Source organism: Poecilia mexicana, unplaced genomic scaffold, assembly GCF_051168715.1.
Source record: "Poecilia mexicana isolate PSO_F unplaced genomic scaffold, ASM5116871v1 scaffold_9, whole genome shotgun sequence".
Classification (NCBI taxonomy): Eukaryota; Metazoa; Chordata; class Actinopteri; order Cyprinodontiformes; family Poeciliidae; genus Poecilia; species Poecilia mexicana.
The window spans coordinates 17,530,459-17,555,154 of record NW_028263378.1 but is presented as its reverse complement, the minus strand read 5'-3'; the positions used below and the strand labels follow the sequence as shown (position 1 = coordinate 17,555,154).

General features: G+C 42.4%; 1 protein-coding gene across 1 annotated transcript; it reads left to right on the top strand.

Annotated features, from left to right (window-relative positions):
* The first annotated feature begins 152 nt into the window (after positions 1–152).
* On the top strand, positions 153–24,615 carry epg5 (ectopic P-granules autophagy protein 5 homolog (C. elegans)). The gene is made up of 45 exons (XM_014992265.2): positions 153–773; positions 2,169–2,810; positions 2,965–3,225; positions 3,316–3,514; positions 3,640–3,776; positions 3,864–3,971; positions 4,056–4,126; positions 5,314–5,422; positions 5,988–6,102; positions 7,184–7,334; positions 7,419–7,580; positions 7,666–7,823; positions 8,026–8,177; positions 9,049–9,189; positions 9,291–9,452; positions 9,542–9,664; positions 9,766–10,028; positions 10,109–10,249; positions 10,345–10,489; positions 10,900–11,097; positions 11,246–11,353; positions 11,437–11,559; positions 12,343–12,509; positions 12,600–12,836; positions 12,919–13,042; positions 13,113–13,257; positions 13,840–14,011; positions 14,129–14,291; positions 14,376–14,518; positions 14,635–14,791; positions 15,047–15,241; positions 15,327–15,540; positions 16,245–16,414; positions 16,543–16,750; positions 16,872–16,947; positions 17,500–17,603; positions 17,690–17,865; positions 18,750–18,974; positions 19,040–19,249; positions 20,332–20,476; positions 20,584–20,826; positions 21,714–21,927; positions 22,011–22,229; positions 22,749–22,863; positions 22,967–24,615. The coding sequence occupies exons 1-45, from the start codon at positions 720–722 to the stop codon at positions 23,147–23,149; spliced, it is 7,728 nt and encodes a 2,575-aa protein (XP_014847751.2). The 5' UTR covers positions 153–719; the 3' UTR covers positions 23,150–24,615.
* The last annotated feature ends 81 nt before the right edge of the window (positions 24,616–24,696 follow it).

Sequence of the window (24,696 nt, the reverse complement as noted above, 5' to 3'; positions counted from 1 at the left end):
CGACCCCACTAAGGGACAAGGGTGTATAGAAAATGGATGGATGGATGGATGGATGGATGGATAGTCGTCATGTACGTATATAATGTCTACAGTTTACACCTTAGACAGCATTTGCGTTTGGTAACGTTAGGCAGCTCTCGGTTGCCGTAGAGAGGTGGAGTAGTCACGTGTTTACAGATTGCGATCTTGTAGTTCCTGGAACAGACAAAACAAAACAAATGACAGCTGACCAGGAGACTGGGGTTGCCGTCGCATGACACTTTATTTGACTAGCACAAATGGTATTTTAATAATGTGAAAAACTAGCGGGATGACACACAGTGGCGCGGGAGAAACATAAATGAGGATAAATCCATCTTTACGAACGAGGATATGGGGAGTAGCCTAGCTTAGCTCAGAGGAGTTTCATCAACAAACACAGGTTTCGCTTTCCTAACAACTGTGTGGATACAATGTTTATCCTATAGGGCATTCAGGTGGCTGTCTGACGAAAGAATCTTTCCAACAGGGACTATATACGTCGCTTTATATATATATTTTTTAAAGGACAGTTTTTATGTTGGCAGCACAGACGGGACTTGGCTCGCCGTCCCAGCTTGCTGTTTTCCTGAAAACAGATGATGACCTGTTGTTCTCCGGTGATCGTTGTCTCCACCGGGACGCTAACCAGAGGACTGTGTGTGTCTGTGGTCTGAGCTGATGGGATCAGGCCGCTAAAAATGGAGGCTGTGAGACCTAAGAAGAGCAAACCGAAAACCAGCGGAAAATCTCAGGTGATTACCCTAAACCCAGCACTGTCATCTCTAAAGCCTTTTTCTGTGATCGTTAGCGGGCCAGTTCCTTCAACTAACTACGAATGACACGTGTTTGCATCTATCATCTGATGAACACAGTAAAATGCTATTTTTGCTACCTTAAAAGCCAAACTGTAATCTCAGAATAAACTGAATACATTTAACAAACATCTTTAAAAATCAATTATCATTAGTCATAGTGCTTAGATTAAGCTGTCAGTGTTAGATAAGTACTGTATTATTGTTTATCCACATTCAGGAAAAGAATGGTTATTTTTGCAAAACAAAAACAAAAAAAGTCGTTTTAGAAAACACTTAAGTTTTATTTTTAAGGGAACATACACATTTATGTTTTGGTTAAATATTCCTCAACAAGTTTAACATAGATTGCAAGATATTTCTAGCGATTAATAACGTCTTTGTTATTTTTTTCATTTTTTTAAAAATCATTTGAAGTGGTTGGACTTTTAAGCACATTTTACAATTTTTTTGTATAGTTGAGGTCAGGGCTTTCCATAAACATAATGGAAGCCTGTTTATCTACTCCAACTCCAGTTTTGATGTGTTTTTGAGATCATTGTCTTGTTGGTATGCAAATGTGTCCCAAGTTCTGAAATCTACCTGTTGATTAGAGTTGAATTTAAAGAAAGCCTCACCATGACTCCTCCCAACATATATTTAGTGTCAAGTAGTTCAATCTTTATCACCTCTGGCCATACAAATATTTCCAGGAAACATGCTGCTCTTTCTGTGTGTTAAATGTAAATCGAGCTTAAATGTATGGATTTTAGAGCAGAGGTTTTATCTTGTTCAGCTTCCTCACAGTCAGTAATTATATTAAGCTGACTTAACTGCAGACAGTGAATGACTGTGTTCCCACCTTAAACATATAGTTCCTGATTCTTTCAATTAATTTAATTTAAATGCACAGAATAATAAATAATAAATTAATAAATAAAATTGGTAACACTTTATTTGACAGGGTCAAGACTGATATGACACTTTCATGAAGAGGCAGCAGCAGAGTGTCATTAATTGTCACTTGGTAAATAATGACACTTTTGATGCAAAGTTGACAATTTTAATTGATTTTTAATACAAAATTTAATGCATCCTTGCATTGAAAGTGTCATTATTTATCAAATGACACTTCATGGCAACAGTCGTAACCATTCATGAAGACTCCTTCATCTTCATGACAGGTGTTATGTCAGTCTTATGTACACCTGTCAAAGTGTTACCAAACACACTGCACATTATACTCAGTGATCAAGTTTGAACTTGTCTGTAGTTTGCATTATGTGACAAATATGCACACAACTATTGGACAAGAAGAGTTTTTAACAAGGAAAAACATTTTTTTAATGTTCTCAGTTGGGCAAGAAGCAGAAGCAAGCAGATGAGGACAAAAGCTGCCCAGCTCCATCCGCTGCCTGCGATGGCTTCACCGAGATCCCTCTCAGTTTGCCTCCCTGTCCAGCCGAGACCAAAGAGGATCAGAAGGATCCCGTCCAGACCGCCAGCACTGCAGCAGAGCCATCTGAGAAACAAGAGCCTTCCTCAGCACAGACTCAAAATACATCAGAGTCGACTGAGGCTCTGCTGTCAGGTCTGAATCTGTCAGCAGAGACGCCACAAGCGACAGAGCAACAGAAAGAGTCAAACCAAAAGCAAAGAGAGGATGAGGGGGTGGACGCTCAGGTTCCTGAGCTTAAAACTGCACCACAAACCAACAAGTCTGAAAAAGATGCGCAGTTGTGGAATCAACCTTTTGCAGCGACTCAGTTTGGCGTCTCATGTGCTCCTGCTCTGTACCCGTCCCTTCCAGCACTGGAGGAGGATTCTGTGATGCAGATCTACGAGAAAGCTGTGAAAAACTGCGCGAGGGAACCTGCAGTGTTGGCACTGCCGGAGCAGGAATCCTCTCCCCTGAGTTTGCAGCCTCTGAAGGCTGTAGCTGAGCTTCCCAGGAGCAAACTGTACCCAGAATTACCCAAAACAGCCCCAGAGATGCAGGTAATCTCACAGATGGCTACAATAAATTGCTTATCACCTAAATGTTCCCAATATCTTAAGTCAGAGGAATAGCTTATAGTCCAGTTTTTTTTTCTTTCTCGTTCTTACTTTTTTTTTTTGTCCATGTCGCTACCTTGTGTAATTTCTTCGACAGGCCTTTTCACTGGAGCAGCTGAGTGTGTGGGAGCCAGGCGAAGGGCTGCGGACTTGGCTGGAAGGTGTTGAGGTTTGTGCCGCCCAGTTCTGTGCTCTGGCCCATCAGGAGAATCACGAACTGACAGAACTGCTGCAGAACTACTGGCGCTGCCGCCGACAGCTGAACCAGTCGCACACGCAGCTGCACACTCAGTCGTCTGACTGCAAGAGCACACAGAATCGTCTCTGGAGCTTCAAAGACGAACAGCTCACACTTCAGGTGTTTCATTAGTGTTGGGGCCTTTGGGCCGGTGAAGGAAGCATACAGTCTGTCTCTGTTTTAATGTATTTTATGCATCCATTCCTGCAGGGTGTGTGTGCCGACCAGGCTAAGGTTTGTGGATACCATCGTTTCCAGCAGGCAGAGTTTAGTCAGACCGTTCTGGCGGAGCTGCGGCTTCTCTTTGAGGCTTGCAGTGAGCTCCTCCACCAGAAGGTGGTGCTGCACGCCTACACCGCTCTGCTGTCTCGCCTGCAGATTGAATCCTATTTGTATCGCCTACTAAAAGGTGAGACTGTTGAAAGCTTTCTCGCCTCAGAGTAACTCCAACACGATGGTTCCAGACATAACTTCAGACATCCCGCTAATGTGAACAGGAGACAAAGTAGTTTCCCTGTTTTTATTTTATTTTAGAATGCTCTGGAAGCCAAACCCAGCCTTGTTCTCTCCAGCCTCTGAAAGAGGCCATCAGTGTCCTGTTTAGCTTCACCCGGAGAGTCCTTGATGACACACAGTTCCAGACAGACATCCATCAGTGGCTGGAAAGGCTGGTAATCATATTTTCGCACCACCTTCTCGAGGTGAATTCATTTGGTTTTGATATTCTTCATGGTTATCTCTGATCACCTGTCTGCCAGGTTGTTGTCCTGCTGCGTATTGGAGGATCGGGGGAGCACCTTTACCTGCTGTGTCATCTTCTCTGCTGTCCTGCTGGAGTGGGAAAGTGGGCGGCTCCATTCCTTCAAGTAAATCAAAAACACGCTTTTCATGTTGCTAACCTACCAGTGTTTTCATGAATTCTGTTCATGCATTATTTTTATTTGCACCAGATTCAGGTTTCGGGGAACTCTGGAGTGCAACATTTTATGCAAGCATTAGCCATCTTAATGTCACCTGCCAGGTAAATATACCTACATGTACTGCGCCATCCACATTTAGTAGGAAAATCTAGCATTAAAACTCCAGACAAATTCAACCTTCTTCATAAATAAATGTTTGTCAGGCTCAGAAATAATTGTTTTTTAACAAAATCCTTGTGGTCACAGTTATTGACGCCCTGAAAAGTATATTTTGCACAACCATCTTCTCGCAATTCTCCTGTAAGATTTCTTGAGGTTAGGTCAAACATAAAGGGACCTTTTTCAATTTCTCTAAAGTCTTAGGTTCTCTCAGATATTCTCTTCTCTCCAGATTCACTAAACAGGTTTTCTATAGGATTCAGATGAAAATGCAGGTGTTCACAGAAGTAGGATCATTTCTTTTTGTCTACTGAACCCTTTTTGTTTTGGTTTCTAAACTTGTTTTGCATTGCTGTCCTTCCGAAACACTTATTGACAGCCCATTTTCAGCTTTCAGTTACCGATTTACCAGATTTTTATTTAAATTGTCAGAATTCATGACCCCTTGTCCTCTAACACGGTTTCCAGGCCCTTTTGCAAACAATACTAGCCCACAGCATCACAGCTCCTCCACCATGCTGAACAGCTGATAGAGTGAACCTTCAATTAGTCAAACTTATTTGCTGATCACATTTCAGCAGATTGGTGGAATACAAAGTGATTTACAGAGGTTAGAAATTGAAATAAACATACAAAGAAGGAGATGGTAAAAAAGATGTATGAATTGAATAATTATAGAGGAAGTGAGAAAAACTCAGTCATGTAATGAAGACTGGAAATATGGATGAAAAACAGATTACTGGCTGAAACAGAAAGATCTCTATGTCATATCTTATTTATACCACAAGGAAATGGAAAGTCATGGAGTTCCTAGAAACTTTTGATCAACCTAAGAAGTTCTGAATATACAAAAATCTTCAGATAAATTTATTTTAAGGAATAATTAGCGATGCCAATAAGTGTGGCAATGATTTTGGTAAAATCAGTTTTTTGTTAAAGTGGAATTTTTACCCCTGCTTAATAATATGTATTTTTTTTGTATGAAGTTATTTTACTTCAAAAAAATGTGAACTGATTTTAAGGCCTTTTAACATGCAGGGCTATGGGTGTGGACAGTGATGAGTGTTTCTCCTGTTTTTACTCACTTACCATTTTGGTTCCCTGTTTGTTTGTTTTATTTGTTTTGCAGGCACCGTGCAGAGTTTCTGGGTCACATGAAGCCCTGTGAGAGTCAGAGCTCAGCAGCTTCAGGACCCGAGTCTGGCAACTGGACCCTCGTTGATGAAGGAGGAGAAGAGGTAACATTTAATCTTCTCTTAAAATGTAAAAACAATAAAAACTTTTAATAAAGAAAAATATCTGCCTTGTACCTGAAAAATATCTTTAAAAAAAAGAGTAGCTGTCTTAATATACGAAAGCATTTTCATTATGTGGGAGCGATATTCTTTACGCTGATTTGAGTATTTTTAACATGTTATGATGCTGTTAAATCTACAGGTTGCTTATGCTTGAAGAATAGTTGCATCAGAGGGATTTAGAAATGTAGTCTGTGATTTATTTTTTTTTAATCAAATGTTTTAATATTTATTCTGACTGAGTCACATTTAAAGACTCGTTAAGTATCTGCCATTTTAATTTAAACCATGGTAGCTGCAGCACTAAACACTTGCCATGGAGCAAATGTCATAGCAAGATGTTTAGTTCTGTGGGCTTTTTTTTTGTATATTTACACACCTATTAGCATGTTAAAGAACAGTAAGGACCTTGTACCTTTCTTGTTTCTATGAGAAAATAAACAGGACAAGTGTTGGATGAAGCTCTTCCAGACATTTCAAAAATAAATGAGAAATGTTGTCTGTTTAGGATGAAGATCCAGAGAGCAGCTGGCTCCTGCTCTGTGAGGAAGATCTGATCTCCCTGCTGAGCCAGTTCCCCTTCCGGCAGCTCTACTCACACATGCTGGGGATGAGCAAACAGGGTAGGACGCTCAACACTCGGGTTTTTACAGTTACAACACAAATAATAAATAATCACATTTTCACGTCCATGTATCATAGGTACAAATGTCATGTTAATTTGAACCCTGTCCAGGATGAAATGTTTATGCAACATTCTGCGTCAGTGGTTTAAAATATGACATTTAGCTGCATGTGCTGTAAATATTTCCACCAGCTGTATTCCAGAAGTTAGCGTGACCTAACCTTAACACAATACCTAGACGGTTGGATCTTGACAGAGTTGCGTTCTCCAACAGGAAAATGATCCAAACACTCCTCTGACTGATTTTATTTGGATGAATTAACCTAACCTTAAGCTTCTGCTTTAGCAAAGCCTCGACCTCAAACGTGTGCGAAAGATGTTGCGTCTTTGCCAAGAAAATAACCCATTTGGCTTAAACTGTTCTGACAAGAGGAGGAGCAGTAAAGTGGCTTGTCTTTGGCTACAAAATGCTGTTGGCCAAAGTTAAACTTTTTTTAAGGCATTTATCCAAATATGAGAGAGGTGTGGGTATATACAGCTAAAACCCAAAGTTTACCTGTGCTGGATAAGGTTTTTTTTTATTATTATTATTTTGTGAAGCAAATCAGACTAAATTTTCCTTGTTTTAGGTCAGTTGGAATTACCTGAATTATTTCTATTTGCTAAAAGGCACAATATTGAGATAAAGAACATGTCAGACATTTATCTATTAATGTCTTTAAAGCCAGAAGCTTACATACAGAATGATTACTGTCCCTTTAAACAATGAAGGAAAGCCCAGATGATTGTCATACAGTTTAAAAGACAATTACCCTTGTTACTGACCAAATGTATCTAAACAAGTTACAAATAAATATCTAAAAAAATGTTCTCACAATGTTTTCTGGCATTTAACAAATCTAATTAATTTTGATCATTTCATCTTGGTCTGATTTAACTTCAGAGAGCGAGAAAAAAGGTGTATTTGTCTCTTTATTCAGTGCGTGTAAACGTCTGGTTTCAGCTCTGACAACGATCCTATTTAATGTCCTCACCTGAACTGTGAGCACTGATTAAGCGACTCCTCGCTCTGCCTCCAGGTGTCTACGAGCCTCAGGCCTGCTCCAGTCAGAAGATGATGCGCGTCTTTGCCTTCGCTTCCTCGCTCGTTGAAATTCTCGCCCGCGGCCTCCAGACCTACAACAGAGCTCGCTACAGGCAGCTGGTCAAACGAATAGGACGCATCATCCGGTCAGTGCCGGACTAGCGAATGCTGCCCGTCTGCTTGACGGTGTCAGAAAAGACAATAACAGTGAAAAGTTTTTACATCCTCAGAATGACGGTGTGCTACGTCAGTGACCACTGGGCCCAGTATGTGAGTGTGACTGACGCCGGTGGGTCCGGCTCTCACGTTCACTCCTTAACTCTGGAAAAACTGCAGCTGGAATACGATCACCTCTTCCTCAGAGCTGTTTTGCATGTTCTCAGAAACAAAAGGTGAGAGAAGCCGTCCGCAGGTTTCCGTCCCCTCCTGGAAACAATTATTTAGCTTTTATTTCCCGTCTTCCTTCTCTCTCCTCAGGTTGGGCATTTGGTTGTTTATGTCTGAGATGCCTTACGGGACGTTGTCCAGCTCTATGCTTTGGAAGGTCCTTTATGTAATGCAGTGTGCAGAGACAGCAGGACTGGAAACTCTCAGCACTGTTGGAGACACAGAATCCTGCATTCAGGCTCTCAGAGGTATTTTCATGCACACAGTTCGATATGTGACCTCTCCACACCCCAACACCTTTAAATAACACACACTTTGTACGTATTAATTCTTTAGCACAGCCTCATTTTGATGCATTTTGCATTTCTTCTGCTGTAGGACTTTTAAAAAAAATGGAAGTCATCTGTGTCAATCTGAGTTATCAAGGTAATGTTTTTGTGTGTGCTGCAGACCTGAAGCACCAGGAGAGATTTGAAGGGTGGCTGTGTGAAGTGAACAGCTCTGACGGCATTTCCCTCCTCACTGCACTGGCACACATGGCGATGCCCACTCAGCACTTTGACCCCACGTTCATCACAACCATAACTCTGCTGATTTACCAGGTATGAGAAGGAAATTCATCATTAAATGAAAAGCATAAGTTAGTTAAGCAACCAAAAATTCATTCAGAAGGGAAAGAAGTTGATTTTTCATGTACGGATGTAAATACGTACAGTGCTTTTCAGAAGTATTTTTACCCTTTAAACTTATCCACATTTGTCAAATTACTACCACATGTCAGTGTATTTTATGAGAATTTTAAGTCGATAGATCAACACAAAGTAGTGCAAATGCACTTTGTATTTCTGCTTCAGTGCAGAAATACTTTGTGCATCTTGAGACCAAACCTCCTGCCTGCTCTTTTGAGAACAGCTCAGTCTCAGCTTTCTTTAAGGATGACCCTCAAATTGTGGATATTTATCACTATTCATCATCTGAGGTCAGATTACACACAAGAGGACTCTATTTACTCACAGAGTGATTTGATGTTGCTGGATGTTCTCAGAGTTGGGACTGAATGCATATTCTTGTCACAATCTGGATACCACGTCACAAATATGCACTACTTTGTGTTGGTTTATCATAAAATGTAAATAAAATACATTAAAGTTTGTAATTACAACATTATAAAACATGTAAATCTTATGAAGACCCTTAACAGACAGTAAAAACTGAATGGAAGGGCAAAAAGCAGATATTTTTGAACTTGTCACATATTAACATTTTCTCTTTTTTCCAGGAATATCTGTGATAATTACAGCTTAAAATGAAATTTGCTATCTGTGTTCATCTTATCTGTTCTTCTACTTGCACAGAGTACAATTGATCGTATTCCTGTGACTATTTGTGCTGCATAACTGGTTAATGATTAGCTCTTCTCATTTAACACCAAACAATAAGAATCCCCTTTGACCTTTTTTTGGTATTCCTCAGGTGTCTTACGTTAGTTTGTCGACCAGAGAAACTTACTCTAAGGTGGGGAGGGAGCTGCTGGCTGCCATAGCAACAGCCCATCCCTACATCATCTCTGTGCTCCTGGAGAGACTTAGAGAGACCATCCAGTCTGTAGGAATGGTTAGTCCACTAAACAGCTGCGACAGAATTGTTTTAAATGAATCAAAACGTAATACATTCTCAGATGTTACGTACACTAGGTTCTGCTTTGTGCGTTTCAGATGGCTCTGTACTTGTGCAAAGAGCTTCCCCTGAGTCTGTGGAAGCCACAGAGAGAGGAGATATCTGTGATTGGAGCCTGGCTGCTCCAGAACCCGCTGTCTGCAGTGGAGAACAGACTGGCTTGTGTCATCCTGGAGGGTCTGAACTGGGGTTACACTCAGGTGGTCACATGTGCACTGAATTGTTTCTAAACTTGTTGGAAGTTTATAAATGTCTACAATGGTTTTTAAAAAATTTTTTTATTTTACAGGACGGCTCTTTGGCGCTGGCTTCTGTCCTCCACAGTGAGGTGGCTCTGCTGGTGGCTGAAGCTTATCAGAAATATCTCACAGACAAACCATACAGTGGCCTCATATCCGAGGGAATCAAACAGGTGACGTGCTGATGTTTTTTTTTTTGTTTTTTTGCAAACAGCTTTAGCACTGAATTCATTTCTCATTTTCAAAAACGTCTCCCCTTTTTTTCCACCTGTAGGTGTCTTATCTAGCCAGCGTCCTTCGTCTGGGCGTGTCTCCAGAAGCGTCCTTTAGTCAGTGGGCGTGGCAGCTGTTGTTGAGGCTGAAGCTCCATGGTAACGCCCAGAGCCCTAAAGGGGGCTGGACGGTACCAGCCTTGGCTTCCAACCCCCCTCCAGAGCTTACCCATGCTCCCAGCATGCACTCTGTTCTCAGGGCTGTAAAATCTGGCCTCCCTATTGGTTGCTACTTGTCCCTCGCTATGACGACGGTGGGGCACAGGTTTGTTCCCACTCATAGAAGGTGTGAGATTTACTTTTAGGAGTTGAACTAGATGTCATTTGTGTTTTTTATTGTTCCAGTTTGGAAAACTTCTGCACGGACGGAGTTGAGTTGCTAAAAAGTCTGATTCAGTCCCGCTACCTGAGAGCTGCTGTGCATCTGTTGGACAACATCCTGCCCCCCACCTACCCTCTGAGCTTTTACCTCCTGAAGAATTCTCAGTAAGTCAGGAAGACCTGTGACGCACCATGTGGAGGCTACAGCTGCATCTTCCCCCAAACTAACATATTTTCCTGGAACTGTCGTCTTCTGCCAGCTTTGTCAGCTGCATCCAGCTTTTCTTGCAGTACGACAGCGTGTGTCCTCAAGGTGTGACGCAGCAGGTCACACACCGGGTGGCGCCGCTGCTCACAGGAACCAACTACGGGGACAACGTCCGTCTGCTGAACAGCGTCATTCAGGTACATCATCATGGGTTTTATAATGAGAACGCAACAGATCTGAAGTTGTCAGGAAATGGAAAAAGTGAGATCTTAAAGGTAGATTCAAACTATTTAAAGTGAAATTTTTAGTTCTGAGCAGAAATGTACATACATTTCAGGTTTTATTGATACATTTGAACTATTTTTTTTTTCAAACTGAGAACTGAGTATAAATAGAGTGAATTATTGGCACTGTTTGTGGATAGATAGTAGCCAGCACTAAATGAAAGAACGCTGCTGAGATTTAAAAAAAATTTTGATTTCATGGTCTTATTTTCCCCACTGGCTTTTTTGAAAACCTGTAATGAAGGATGTTGGATATTTCAGAAGAAAAACAGAAGATCTTTCATCTCTAAAATCTGAAAACTTTTGTATTTTTTTTCTGTCAGAGTCATGTGACGGAGAGCTCCAGGCCCGGTCGTGTCGGTGCCGCTGCCGTTTTGGAGTTTTGGGTGGGAATCCTGACCCAGCAGAATCTGTGGTATCGTGACAAAACGGTTCTGTTCCTCCTGGATCAGATCTGCTGTGCTGCCTTCATTCACCACCAGGAGGAATGTGTGCAGAAGCTCCTGTACCAGCAACACAAGGTATCTGCAGTGTTTACATCATTGAGGGATTCTTGTGAGGCCAATAGTTGGAGATGAATGCAGCTCTGTAAACTGCCTTCGGCGTGGTGATGGCGAGGGATCCTAAACAGCTGCACCATCAATCTCTGAATATTATCTGTTTACGTAGAATGCTCTAGGTTACCATGGAGATCGGGGTCTGCTCTCCTCTCTGGTTGGCTGGATTGCTGGAAACGCCACGCCATCCTTCATCGAGGGCCAGTCCCTGAGCGGAGAGGTACGGATTCCCAAAGCTACAGTCCACACATGTGCTGTAGGTGGTGTTTGTCCCGGTTCTGACCGCGCTGCTGTTCGCCACAGGTTTGGTTTGCTTGGCTCGTCCTGAACACGGAGGCCATGTTTGAGGAAGAATCTCAGCTGAGACGCTGCGTTGAGAATGAGCTGCTGTCTGAGCCCAGCATCTCCCCGGATCAGGCCTTAAAGGTAGATGCACACTGAAATGTTCTGGTTTAAAAATAAACTTTCTGTATTGATCCACACATTAGCTGTATAAAAAATGTTTTGTACATGTTTAAAATGTTGGTCCATACCAGGAAAACCCAAATATTTTAAATGAACTATGCGATTTTTTAAAGGTGAGCCTGGTCAAATATTCAGCCTGGATAATGCTAATGATGGACAGAAAGATTTTTGGTTGCTCAGCAGCTTGCTAATTGAGATTCAGCCAAGTATTAGTTGTATTAGTTGGACCACATGTATGTATTTGAGCCCATAACTATGTTTAGTTATAGGCTCAATTCATTTGTGCGCCCAATTCATTTTTATAAAAGTACCAGAAGTTGACTGTGATGTATAGTCCCTTCATTCTGGAAAAAAGAACAATTCAAACCACAACACAATCAATATTAATGGCATCCATGGCCATAATGAACAAAAGTAAATATTTGACCAGCTTTGTTCCTGTGGATACAGACAAAGAACATGCAAAGATACAGGACATTGCAGAAGTTTTATAACAACGTATCTGTTGCCTTTTGAGGTGATTCTCACTGTAGAACTGGGCTATAGATACTTGAAAAGTAGACTAAACTTTGAAAACTTTTTAGAAAGTTTGGAAATCTCTTGCTCAAGACTATTTAAGCGATTAGAAGAAAGTTTGTCTCCTCAGAAACAAAATGTTAACTTATTGGAGATAAATACTGTGCTAGTAATTTAGCCTTTATAAAGCTGTGGTACGTGACCAGAGGGTTTCTGTGTCTGAGCCAGAAGGCGCAGCAGAAGCTGAAGTTGCCCGTAGCCCCGTCTCTGCAGCGGCTTCAGTTGTACCGCTGGGCCTCCCAGGCCTTGGCCACGCCACCGGACCACCCCCTCCTTCCCCTCATCTGGCAGAAGTTCCTGCAGCTCTATCTCAGGCAGCCCGGACCAGAGTACGGGTGAGATGAATTTTCTAATTTAAAAAAAGATGTGCGATAAGAAAAAAAAAAAAATGAGAAAAACAAACAAACGTTTCTGTTTCCCACCAGGCTGGCGGCCGGGGGATGCATCGGTAGGAGGTTCTTCCAGACTTCTTCTCAGGCTGCTTTGCTAAAAGATCTGAGGCAGAGGATACAAGAGGTGTCAGATTTCCACCACACAGCCAGCCAGGCGCTCAGGGTGCCCCCGCCACACAGCCCCTCATCAGAGAGCCAGGAAGACGAAAGCCCCTTGAATCCCCAGCCGCTCTACCTCACCTCTCCCCAGCTCCACTCAGAACTGGTCCGGTAAGTTCCTGACAGCGAGTTTCAGCTGCTGTCATTTTAAAGCTGCCGTTCTCTGGCGAGTCCGCTGATGGTTTTCCTGCAGGCTGTTTGGCGTCTTCGCTCTGTGGCTGGATGACGAGACGCTGCAGAGGCAGGAGGTTTACCTTCCCTGTCTGCCACCAGAGTACGAGCCTCACAGACTGGCTCAGGTCATGCAGCGGCAGCAGGTCGGTGGCTGTCTTATCGACCTGTAATGGCTCATTATTTTTCACCTGAACTGGATGTTTTTTCCTGTAGGAGCTTTGGCTGGAGTACGTGGACCAGGAGCGTCTGCAGTACGACGAGCAGGAGGTTTTGTCTCTGTGGGAGAAGGTGCAGAGTGAGCCGACCTTCCTCCAGACCCAGAACCCGGGCTTCGCTGACTGCACCGGCCTGAGCAACGGTACCAAAATTATAAACGACTTGCATCAGTAGGCATGTAGTGACAACAGGATGGTGGACAAATATTTATGTCTTAGAATTTTAAAACATACTGCAAAACACAAAATCTTACCAAGTATTCCTGGTCTATTTTCTAGTGTAAATATCTTGGTTAACTTGAAATAAGAATAACTGTTCATCTAGAAAATGGAGGTTGTTTTAAGTCAATAATTCTTTTAGTATTGGCTAAAAGTGAAATAATCTGCCAGTGGAACTAGTACTTTCTCATGTAAATTAATGAATTATTGACTTAAAACAAGCTCAGATTATTTGCTGAAAAGTTACTTGTAAGTTAGTTTTGTCTTATTTTAAGTATACTAAGATATCTATGCTGGAAATATCCACGTTGTGCTGCGTCCACGTATGATCCGTTCGTAAATGAATCCAAATAATCCTTGAATCAGTTCATCCAACAAGCTTTACATTCATCCGTTTGTCTTTTTCCATCTGTCCATCCATCCATTCGTCAAATGTAATCTATGAACACATGAATAACCATGGACTAAAACATTCTTAGAGTATTTCTGTGTATCTGTGGATTCAGCCCGGGAGCGCATCATGTCCAACCTGGAGAAGCATCCGGTTCCCCTCCCGGCTCCGGATCTCCAGCAGCTCCAGGCTCCCGTGGCCGAGGTTTCCCCCTCCTGCCTCACTGACTCGAAAGCTGCGGCCAGACTTTTACAGCAGGACCTCGGCGTTCTACAGGATCAGGCCAGGTACGTGTCAAAAACAGTCAAGCATATTGTTTCACTTACTTGCAATTTGTTTAAAAAAATAAAAATAAATCCAAAGATTTCTTTTTGTTTTTAAAATATTTCAATTCGGTTTTTTAGGATTGCGGTTGCACGTGAAGCACAGCAGGTGGCCATGGAGCAGGAGCTTTTGGAGAACCTCCCTTTGCTCTTCAAGAACCGACCAGAGCAAGTTAGCATGGCTCTGGAGTGCAAAGGGAAGGGAGGCCAGCCGTGTCAGGGAGCCGCAAACATCACAGTCACGGTACGACCCGTCGCTGCGTGAGAAAAATCACACGTCAGAGGATCGTTTTTGTAAACTTTGTCTGATGTTTGTGTATCTGTGTAGTGTGAGCGTGTCCAGAGACAGGAGGCGGTCCACAACCAGATGACATCTCTGCGTAGAGACGTCAAGAAGCTGCAGACTGACGCCATGGCTCCTCCGCCTCAGAGCCTGGCCCAAGCTGCAGTTCACACCGAGAACTTTATCACGTCAGTAGCAACACGCCCCCCTACTTCACACAATATCAGCAATACTTTAAGATACAGTTAAATGTAAAGGAAGAGCTTCATTGGTTTAACACACCTGTTCTGACTTCTTCACTCAGAGCTCTGGTGAATATTTATAAAGCTCAGAAATCTCTGGCGGTGCAGCAAGTCGGTGTGTCCGCCTTTTACCACGTGGTCTCCTTTGTGTGTGAGGACACCCTGCAACACCCACCGACACGCCAGTATCTCTCCTCGTGTGTGGAGATACTCGGACAGGTGGGAACTGGACACACACACACACACACACACACACACACACGCACACACACACACACACACACACACTCTGAAACTAGCAAGTCTGTTCAAGTACAGCTCATCCTTACACTGAGGATGAACCTAAGTGGGTTATTTGTTAAGGTGTCGATTGTTAGCTTGTTGTTTGGAGATTACAGTGACTGAACTGAGAGTTCTTTCAGTAGTTAGACTTTCTCGTGAGTTTAAATCGATAGTTGTGATTCTGCTGTGCAGGTTTTCATCCAGGGCAATCCAAAAGAGTGCGGTCGTGTCCTGAAGACCATCCTGGAGCAGCGGCTCCTCTGTCCCCTCCTCTCCCCTTTCTTCACGCCAAACGCAGCTCCGGATCAGTTTGTCTTCCTCTACCAAGACGTGGTGACGTCCCTTCACCTCGACACCGCCGACATCATTTTCATGCTGCTCACTAAGGTTTGCTCTCACTCGAAAAATAAAACACGACGAATCCGCTGCAGACATGCGTGTAACCCCGCAGCCTGTCTGTTTTCTCCGGCAGTTCGATCTCTCCCAGTGGCTGAACGAGGCTCATCCTGTGTTTTCGGAGCGAACCCGTTTGCTGGAGCTGGTCCACGGAGCTCTGTGCGTCTGCGGCCGAGACCCCGAGTCAGAACTCCTCACGCCTTTTCACCTCTTCGCCAAACACTGGACCTTGCTTTTACGCCACCATTTTCCCGACCATTACAGCGACTGCCTGCGTCTGCTGATGACCAGTAAGCTTAGACTAAACGCTGATAAATGCCTGGTTTAGTTTAGTTATATGTAGTTATTTTTCCATATTTGTCCCCCTGTAAATTAAATCTACACGTATAAAGCATGGTGCAGTTGTTCACATAAAGACATAGTTAATGTTTCCAATAGGTCATCTGTTCGTTTTCCCAGGGCTTTGCAAAAGCATCAATACTTCTTTTTGTTTTTACATGTAAAGCCTCAAACTTTAATGTATTTCATTGGAGTTTGTTTGTTACAAACAAGCACACCGTTTTGACTAATTTGTAATAAGTGGAAGGAAAAGAATACAGTCTTTTTTTTTTAAAGACCTTTTAAAGTGCATGTCTCTCTGTGTACATTTGAATAAAAGCGAGCCTGTCAGTTTATGTCAGACTACCTGTATCCATTTCTTGTTTGTGATGTTTGACATTATTACCAAGCCATTACTCTTCCTGCAGCCCAGGCAGAAAGCCGCATTTATCCCCCTGAAGTTGTGCCTCTTACTCATATTTTTTACCAGCAGAAGATTAGACTGGTAAATAAACAAGATGGAGGCTGAATCATCCTAAGGAGTCAGACTCTTAATCTTCAAGGATTTGGAGAAAGTCACGAAGACGAATAGAATGTCTGCAGCCTTTTTTTTTGTCCTGCGTATTGATGTTTGACGTGTCGTTTCTTTCTTTAACTCGTTTTATGATCCGATCAGGTTCTGCAGACCAGCTGCTGAGTCCAGAGTGCTGGAAAGTGACCCTGCGAGTTCTGGGCTGCTTGCCTCCAACCCGCAGCTCTAAGAACAAACCTGAACCGTCGTTCAGCTCTGCAGTGGGCGCCACAGCTTCCCCTTACCGATCCCCCATAAGTCTCTCTCCTCAGCAGGTAATCGCTGTTGGTGGTTTTTTTTATTCTAACTTAAACTTTTTTTATTGTTGAAAACTATTCTGCAGATGACTGAATGCTTTCGGAATAATCCACAGTTTTTGAATTGCTTCTCTGATTGCCATCAGGTGGAGGAGACCGTGAACTGGCTGAGTGACTACTTCCTGCGGAGTCGCCTCAGTAAGGCCGACCTCCGCAGCTTTGGCCTGTACTCCGCCTGGGTTCCCTACATCAGTGATGTCGTTACCTTCTGGGAACATCTGATTGGTTGCCTTTTCAACACACAGGTCAGCAGCTGCACCAGAGAGCCAGTAGGCAGCAGCAAAGTAATGAAAGGTAAAAACACAAACTACTGCGTGTCAGAGAGGAGAAAGCTGGGAGTGATTGACCTTTTAGTTCTGTGCAGATCCTTTTGTTTGCTGTCATTATGAAAGAAAATGTGTCATTCGTCCCACAGCTCTGCAGGATTTGCACAGTAAGCTGGTGAACTTGTTTACGCCGTGGATCTTTCCTCTGGACGCCACTGATGGAGGGTAAGTGCGTTAAAGCATCTCTGTCTGCATGAAGGGGTGAGCTTTGTGTGAACCAGAACAGACTCTAGAAATGGCAAAACATTAACATTTTGCAACCCTATTCTTGTTTCTTTACTGTTTTATCTAGTCAGGAATCTGTTGTTTTAGAAATATTTTATATATGAAACATTCAGTGGGGGTATGAGGTACGTAGATCTCCTGGTTCTAAGCTTTTACATATCATCACATGTTAAAATACCTATTTTCCCCCTTTTTACTCGAGGCCCGTCTTTTCAGGTCTCAAAGAAAAAAAAAGTGTTTATTCCTGAAGTTTCTGAGAACGCAATAAAACATGCGAGGAAGGAAATCTCTTTTCAGCAAACAGAAATTTGCAAGATTTACTGATTCCTCCTAAAACGGATTCAAGAACCTATAAAGAAATAGAACCTGGACAAACAAAGCGAACTACACACGATACCACAAAAATGACCAAAGTGTAACAAAAGTAAAGCTGAAAAGTCGATTTAAAGGCCATCATGAGAAAATCCCAAGATAAACATGTTTGTCTTCCAGCAATGGGAAGTTCTACCCCTGGCTGGAGACGGACGCAGTCGCAGCAGGATGTCTGGTCGGTCTGTACGTCCAGCTCACCGACACACTTCATCACAAATTCAGAGGCAAGTCTTTCGCTACTGGGAGAATAAATCCAAACCTCTTTCTTCTCCCTAATCTGACCCTATGTGTCTTTTTTTTTTTTTTTCAGATCGCCTGCTGCCTGGACAGAGAGGGGCCCTGTGGCTGTGTTTGATGAAGTACTGTGAGAGCTGCACCTCCCCCCGCACGCCTGAGTACCTGCTGTACCTGTACCACACACACCTCCGCAGCCTGCCCTGGAGGCAGCTGCACCCGGACACTCAGCTCATGGAGCATTTATTCAATGTGAGACACAGTCTGACCCCCTGCTTGTTAATCTGGCACTTGGAGCCAGCTTCTAATATTAGCAGGAGATCCTAAAATGGACCAACTCTGCTTTGCTGCGAAACAAAAGAAAGGCAGCCATCTAGTAAAATACACTGGTTTCTACAATCCAGACACAGCTGGAAAATAAATCACATTATCTGCCAATGTCAATAGTTATATAAAGTGTTTACTTCATATACATTTAACTTGTGCCATTTTTTTTACCATAACTCAAATAGATTATGTTCTTACCTGAGGTTTCTCAAATCATTATTATATTTATTTTCACTTCCTTCTCATCTAATTAGTGTTTTCTCTTCCCTTTTAAATAAACCAAGAAGAGAAAGAAATATATCGAGGTGAAGGTTCTTAAAAATACATGTAAATACATAATATAAATGCCTTAATATTCAACACCTAATCTAACTTTAAATTCATTCAAAATACTTTATTCTAAACTTTGCACCAGTTTTAGTCTCTTCAGACCAAAGCTCACATTTCCAGGTAATGTGGCATCAGAGATTAGCAAGTTGCATGTTTCTGTTTGTGATGGTAGGACAGAAAAGTTTTTGGGGTTTTTTGTCATTATTAACTCAAAATTGCATATAAATGATATATAATTGATGATTTGGAGACTCGATCCTAAGATCTCACTCCTTATTATTCTAGATTACTAAAGTAAAACCATTTTTTAAAGTGATTTTGTTAAAAGAAACAACTTTGTATTTCTTCCACTCCTTTTTGCAGATGTTTTCCTCATTATTGTAACAAATTTGCCAGTGTCTCTGTGTAAATAGACTCCACTAAAACCCCACTCCTTGCATTTTGACAAAGCAGGCTTTCATTGAACTTTATGCCTTCAGGTGGAGAGAGGAAGTCCCAAGAGCTGCTTCCTGTTCATGGGTGAGCTGATGTGTGAAGTGAACTGGGTCAGTGTTTTAAGCGACCACTCAGAAACGCCTCCCGGCTCAGGATCATATCCGGCTCTGTCATCCGTGGCTACGCAGAAGGATTCGCACACCATGCTGGTCTATCTGTTATACATGTTGGTGTTTCTGGCCAAAGAGGAGCAGCTCCTCAGCAAACAGGTGAGTCCAGATGTTGTAGACATTAAGGTGGCGTCACTATTTACTGAGTTCACGTTTCCCTCCAGGACTCCCCTCTGCTCGGCCTGCTGGTTCAGTCCACTTCTCTGCCTTGGTACCAACTGGACCTGTCTTCGTACCAGGGCATTCTGGGATACGTAGGCACCCACTATCCTCCATCTCTGCTGCTCAGTGGTGATTCTGCCCCCCAGCTGCTCCTGAAGTTGCTTCGTGGTGCTGCGGGGCTCCATCCACATCCCAGTGAAGCTCCACACCAGGTCTGACAAAATGAGGCTCTTTATTTCCGAATAAACAAAATCAGAATTTTTATTTTTTTTTTCCATTTTCCAAGGTTGGAAAGGTATAGAAAAGATTAAAGCAGTCATTAAAAATAATTCCCTTTCTGCACTCAAATACATTAAATCTTCTTAATTTAATTACATTTTTCAAAGAAATTGGGTCATAATCTGATTACACGGTGCAGTTCAAGAAAATCCTGTTAATCTGATTCATTTTGGTCCTAATCCTTCAATAAACAAACGTAGTGTGTTCATAGAAGTTTGATAATAGTGCAAAAGTCAGTGGGTGTTTTGCACCAAAGTTCAGTATCACTACCTTGACACTCAGAGATAATCTGTAACAGAAATGCATTCAGGTGTGGCGGGTTTTTTTTTTTTTTTTTTTTTCATCTTGAACAAGCTAGCAAGCATCACTGTCATTGATGACATGATTTAAACATCAAAATAATATTATTTTTGTGTTATATTTTGAGGACGTTAGAGTATTTATAGATATATGATCAATTCTCAATGAGAGTAGAAGTATAAGGACTCAACAAACCAGGAAAAGGAAAAGGCTTTAGCGCTACGAGTATAAAAAGTCATTAATATTTTATTATTGCATGGCTCTTGCCCCACACTGGCACATCTTTTGTTTCAACTGGAGTCTTGCATCACCCACACTAAATTTAGACTAACAATCCAGAGTTCTCTGCCAGCCCTGATTTACACACATGAAAGAAACACATCTTATAGCTGCAACAGCAAATCCTTGTTCCTAGCTATTTTTGGAGACCAGCTGATGCAACGCTCCGATTCTTTGTCTTGTAGCATGCTGCTAATAACAGGTGGAGTCAGCAAAAAATAAAAATCTTTAAAGAAATGCATTCATAAAACAACTAACTTACTGTGAATGTAGAAAATGTTTTATGTTTTGCATCTTATTTCAGCTTTTAATAAAAAAAAAAAAGGAATTGACCTAAATAAATAAATCTGTTTCTGTGAAAACATACTGCATCTCGTCGCTGTGAATAATTTCAGCTGAAACCAGAGAAAATCTGACCTCCTGTTTGTTGTGTCAGGAGGAAACCCTGAAGGCCGGAGGCTACGTCTCCTGGTCTGTGAAGTCACTGGTGACCCTGGAGCAAGGAGGCGGGATCAGCCTCAGCAGCTTGGAGGCTCAGCTGGAGACGCTTCTGGAAAGCGTTGTGACGTTCAACCCACCAGGTGTCCTGTCTGCCTGTCCTCAACAGTCTCTTGGTGATGTCATCCATCGCCTCTATGATTCTCATCGTCTTGGGTTCATCTTTTCTCTCTTGTTCTTCCCTCTGCAGATGTGGGCTTGGAGCAGAGGCACATGGCGTTCTGTGGTCTTTTCAGCGATGCCTTGACTTTGCTCAACGGAGTCGGGGTCTCGACAGGCGAGGCGCTGGCTGCTCACGTCATTACCTGGCTGGACAGGAAAGGGAGGGGCTGTCCGATCCTGCCTCTACTCACGGCCTGCTCCCGGTGCCTGGCGTCGGTGCGACACATGACACGCATCATGGAGGCCTGCATCACAGCGTACTTCAACCATGGTGAGCAAGAGCTGGTTTATTTCTTGCTCATTTATTCACTTCTGCTTTAATTTTTGCACGTTTTTGCACATTGTACGCACAAAGTTCAATTAAGATTCTTTGTGATTTTTTTTAATATTGTGTGTGTGTGTGTGTGTGTGTGTGTGTGTGTGTGTGTGTGTGTGTGTGTGTGTTTGTGTGTTTGTGTTTGTGTTTGTGACACAAACAGAGCCATAATTGTGAAATTGAGAAAATAAAAAAGCAAGCATGTTGGAGAAGGTGCTCTGGTCAGATGAGAACAAAATGTCTACATGCAAAATGCTAACACTGCACCCTGGCCCTGAACACATCGCCCCCACATTGAATTGAAGGATTTGTTTCGGACAGACAGAAAGGCTAAATACAGAATAATTATGGGAGAAAACGTGTTCAGAGCTGCAACATGTGAAACTGGGACAGAGCTTCACATACCAGTCAGAGAAAAGCCTTAAATATGCACCCAGAGCTACATTGGGATGGTTTGGCTTAAAGCATAGTTATGTGTCGTGATGGCCCAGTCAAAGTTCAGACTTTAATCCAGCTGAGAGTTTGCACCAAGACTTGAATATCACCCGTTCACTGAAACTCTTCGTTAAATCTTAATGAGCTTGACTTTATTTGTATAAGAATGGGCACAAACCTGAAATTGCAGTTATGAAAGCTGGTAAATATCTACAAAAAGACAATAAAAATACAACTTTTCCAGATTTTAATTTGGAAAGAAATCATAAAAAAAATAATCCACCTTCCAGTTCAGAATTATGTGTATATTGGTGTTAAAATCCCTTTTGCTGGTGGTTAAAACACGTCAAATAAACCTTGTTTCCCCTCAAGTCATCCTAACTTCCTGTTTGTCGTGTTTGTTGAAGCTGAGGAAGAGTCTGTCGGCTGGGGCCCCGTGCTGGCATCACTGCAGGTGCCTGAGCTCACAATGGACGACTTCCTCTCCGAGAGCCAATCAGGAGGCAGCTTCCTGACGCTCTACGCCTTCATCTTGCAACGCCTCAACAGCGAATACACAGCAGCCAATCAGAGGAGGATCCTGGCTCTCATCAACACGTGGACCACACAGGTCTTCCCCAGGTTGGACCCTAGTCGATTTTAAGATCTCTGCATCCGGCACCCTGTTAGAGACATTTCATCTGGAGGTTCTTGTCTGTCTCCAGCGGTCCGGGCGATGAAGCTAAGCTGTTCCTTTGGTGGCACAAAGCCCTGAACCTGTCAGTGGAGCAGCTGCAGCCGCAGGCAGGAAACACTGAGGGGTCAGGGGTCATCATGGGGCTGGTGCGGCTGCAGACCAGGCTGCTTCAGCTGGGAGAGGAAAGGCTGAACTCTGGGCTGCTGGGAGCCATAGGCCTTGGGAAGAGGTCTCCTGTTTCTAATAAGTGAGCGTCCATCTATTTTATTAATGGAGTCTGTATTGATTTGAAGGGTTACTAAATAGTATTGCATACTAGATCTTCAAATATAATTAAGTAAACCTTAAATTTGTATATTATTTTTTAAGGAGATTAAATCTATATATACATAATACAGATAAAACCAAAGGAAATTCACAAAGTCACTTGTTAACCAAGTGATTTTTAGCTCTAAAACATGACGGCACCTCAGGGCCATTGTGGATAGAAAAAAAAAAGTTAATTTCTGCCAAAAATTTCTGAGTTACTAGTGACTTTTGCTTGAAGATATTTTACATTTCAAACTGAAATAATTCCACTTTTTTTCTCAAAAATGTCTGAGATTAATCTCAAAATGTGAGGTTTTTTTTGGCATGAATTTATTTTTAAATAGCTTAAGTAACTCAATTTAAGCCGTTTTTACTTCAGTCTTGTGGGTAGTAATCTTAAAAAGCTCTTAAAAAGCATTACATTTTGCTTCCAGAAAGGTGATTAATCTCTGTTTAGATTCAGGGTGGTGGTCCGCAGCCTGGCAGCGTTCCTGTCCATCCAGGTGCTGTCAGAGACCGAGCTGAGGCTCCAACCCACCACAGATTTACAGCTTTCTCCAAAAGCACAACAGGTATGCACAATAACTGCTTTTTTTATGCTTTTTTTTTGTTTTTTTATATATAGTTTCTTAAACGTAGCTTGGACTTCCTGTTTTGTCCCCCTGGTGGATGCAGATGTTGGGGATGTTGGAGGCCATGTCCAGCAATAAGCAGTACGCTGAGCTACAGGAGGCTTTAAATAAGGCAATGCAGTTCATCCGATACCCAGGGCATTGTGTCAAAGATGGACCCCGCCTCCTGGCCCTGCTGGTTAACCTTCTGTACTCGGACCTCAGATATCTTCACGTCATCCGTTAGCCTTGGTTTTTTTCTCCGTCTTCTTCTCTTTTTTTTTTTTACTCAGGCAAGCAGCCGAAATATGAAGGACTTCAGCCTCCCTCAGCTGAAAGTGGGAGAGTAAACATCTGTGGAGATGAAAAGGTGACGGAGCACAAAGTTTTCAAGAAGTGACGCTGATCCTGTTGTTTCTGCCAGTTTTGGGCTGTGCATGGTAGAAACTGCATCATGACTCTTGACAGAAATCAAAATGTCTCATTTTGTGCCAATCGCTGGCTTTTTAGCACTTTACTCCTGTGTCTCTTGTGTTCGTGCCTCGTCAGTTTGCTTTCAGCAACATCTGTTTTTTATGACTTGGAGAGGATGTGGCGCATATTTATTGATGAAAAAGAGTTTCAGCGCTGCGGCGTCGGTGTGAGTTTTACGCCGACACTTGAAATCTCAGCAGAGGCAAAGATGAAGGGTCCAGAGATCAGATCTAATAGGTTGGTAGTTTAGTAATGCGTTCTTAAAATATGGTGGGGAACCTTTGAGGGAAGCTGAATAGTCTGAAACCTCTCAACTCTTTGTACTGTACGCATCCAAATGCTTCATCCTTTTTTCAGTGTTATTCAGCCAAAAGTGCTCTGTTTGCATTTGCCAAAGAGTAGTTATTGTTTTTCCTTTGCTCATTTTGCCTAAGTCCTGTTTTCATCCATCTGTGTTCTGAAAGCACACCAAGCACCACCTCCAATATGCCCAACCACTTGGCTTCCTTATAAAGTAGTGTGTGTGCGCAATGTTATACAGATGGCTAATGCTGCAGGTATTTCTCCTGGAGAGAGAAAGAGAGCGACGGGGGAAACTGTCTGAGCTTTCATGCAATCTAACATTCACAGACCTTCAGATTTTTAAATCGAAGCGAACGTTTAACTTTTAATCACTCTCCTCCGCTCGTTTCTCCTGTTGCTCTGTGCCATCTCAAGAACAGCCGAGCTGCACTTCAGCAGCCTGGAGCTCGTTTTATCGCCGATGTCGGTGTTATACGGGGACTGTTAATGTCGAAAGCTTTTCTCTCTTTTTTTTTTTTTCCTTGTAATGAGTCACTGATCGAGAAACGCTCTGCTGGAAGGCTACACAGGGTGTGGGAGGGTGGGAGCTACAGAGCCAAGCTGCACAAAGGAGGCAAGACAAGTAAATAAAGTTGACTGAATGCATCACTGCTGTGTTTCGATGTGCAACCTGCTGTTTCGAGATCATACCTCTGCTATTATGGTAGGAAACTTCTGAGACTGACTAAAAGTTTTAGCAAAACTAACATGGAAAATCATCTGAGGGAGTAAGTAAGGATAAACCCATAAAATAACAGGGATTTGATACTTTGTTAGGTTCAACTGATCAAACATCAAAATTATGTTTTAACTTGGCAGAAATAAGTTGGTGATGAAATTGGTGGTATGGAGATTCAGAAAAAAAAAGTTTAAATAATAAAACACATGAATAACCAACACTGAAGTGACCAGGCATCTTATTTTAACGTTTCCAAAAGTTTAACACTAATTCAGATCCTGATTTGACAGAAAACTGGA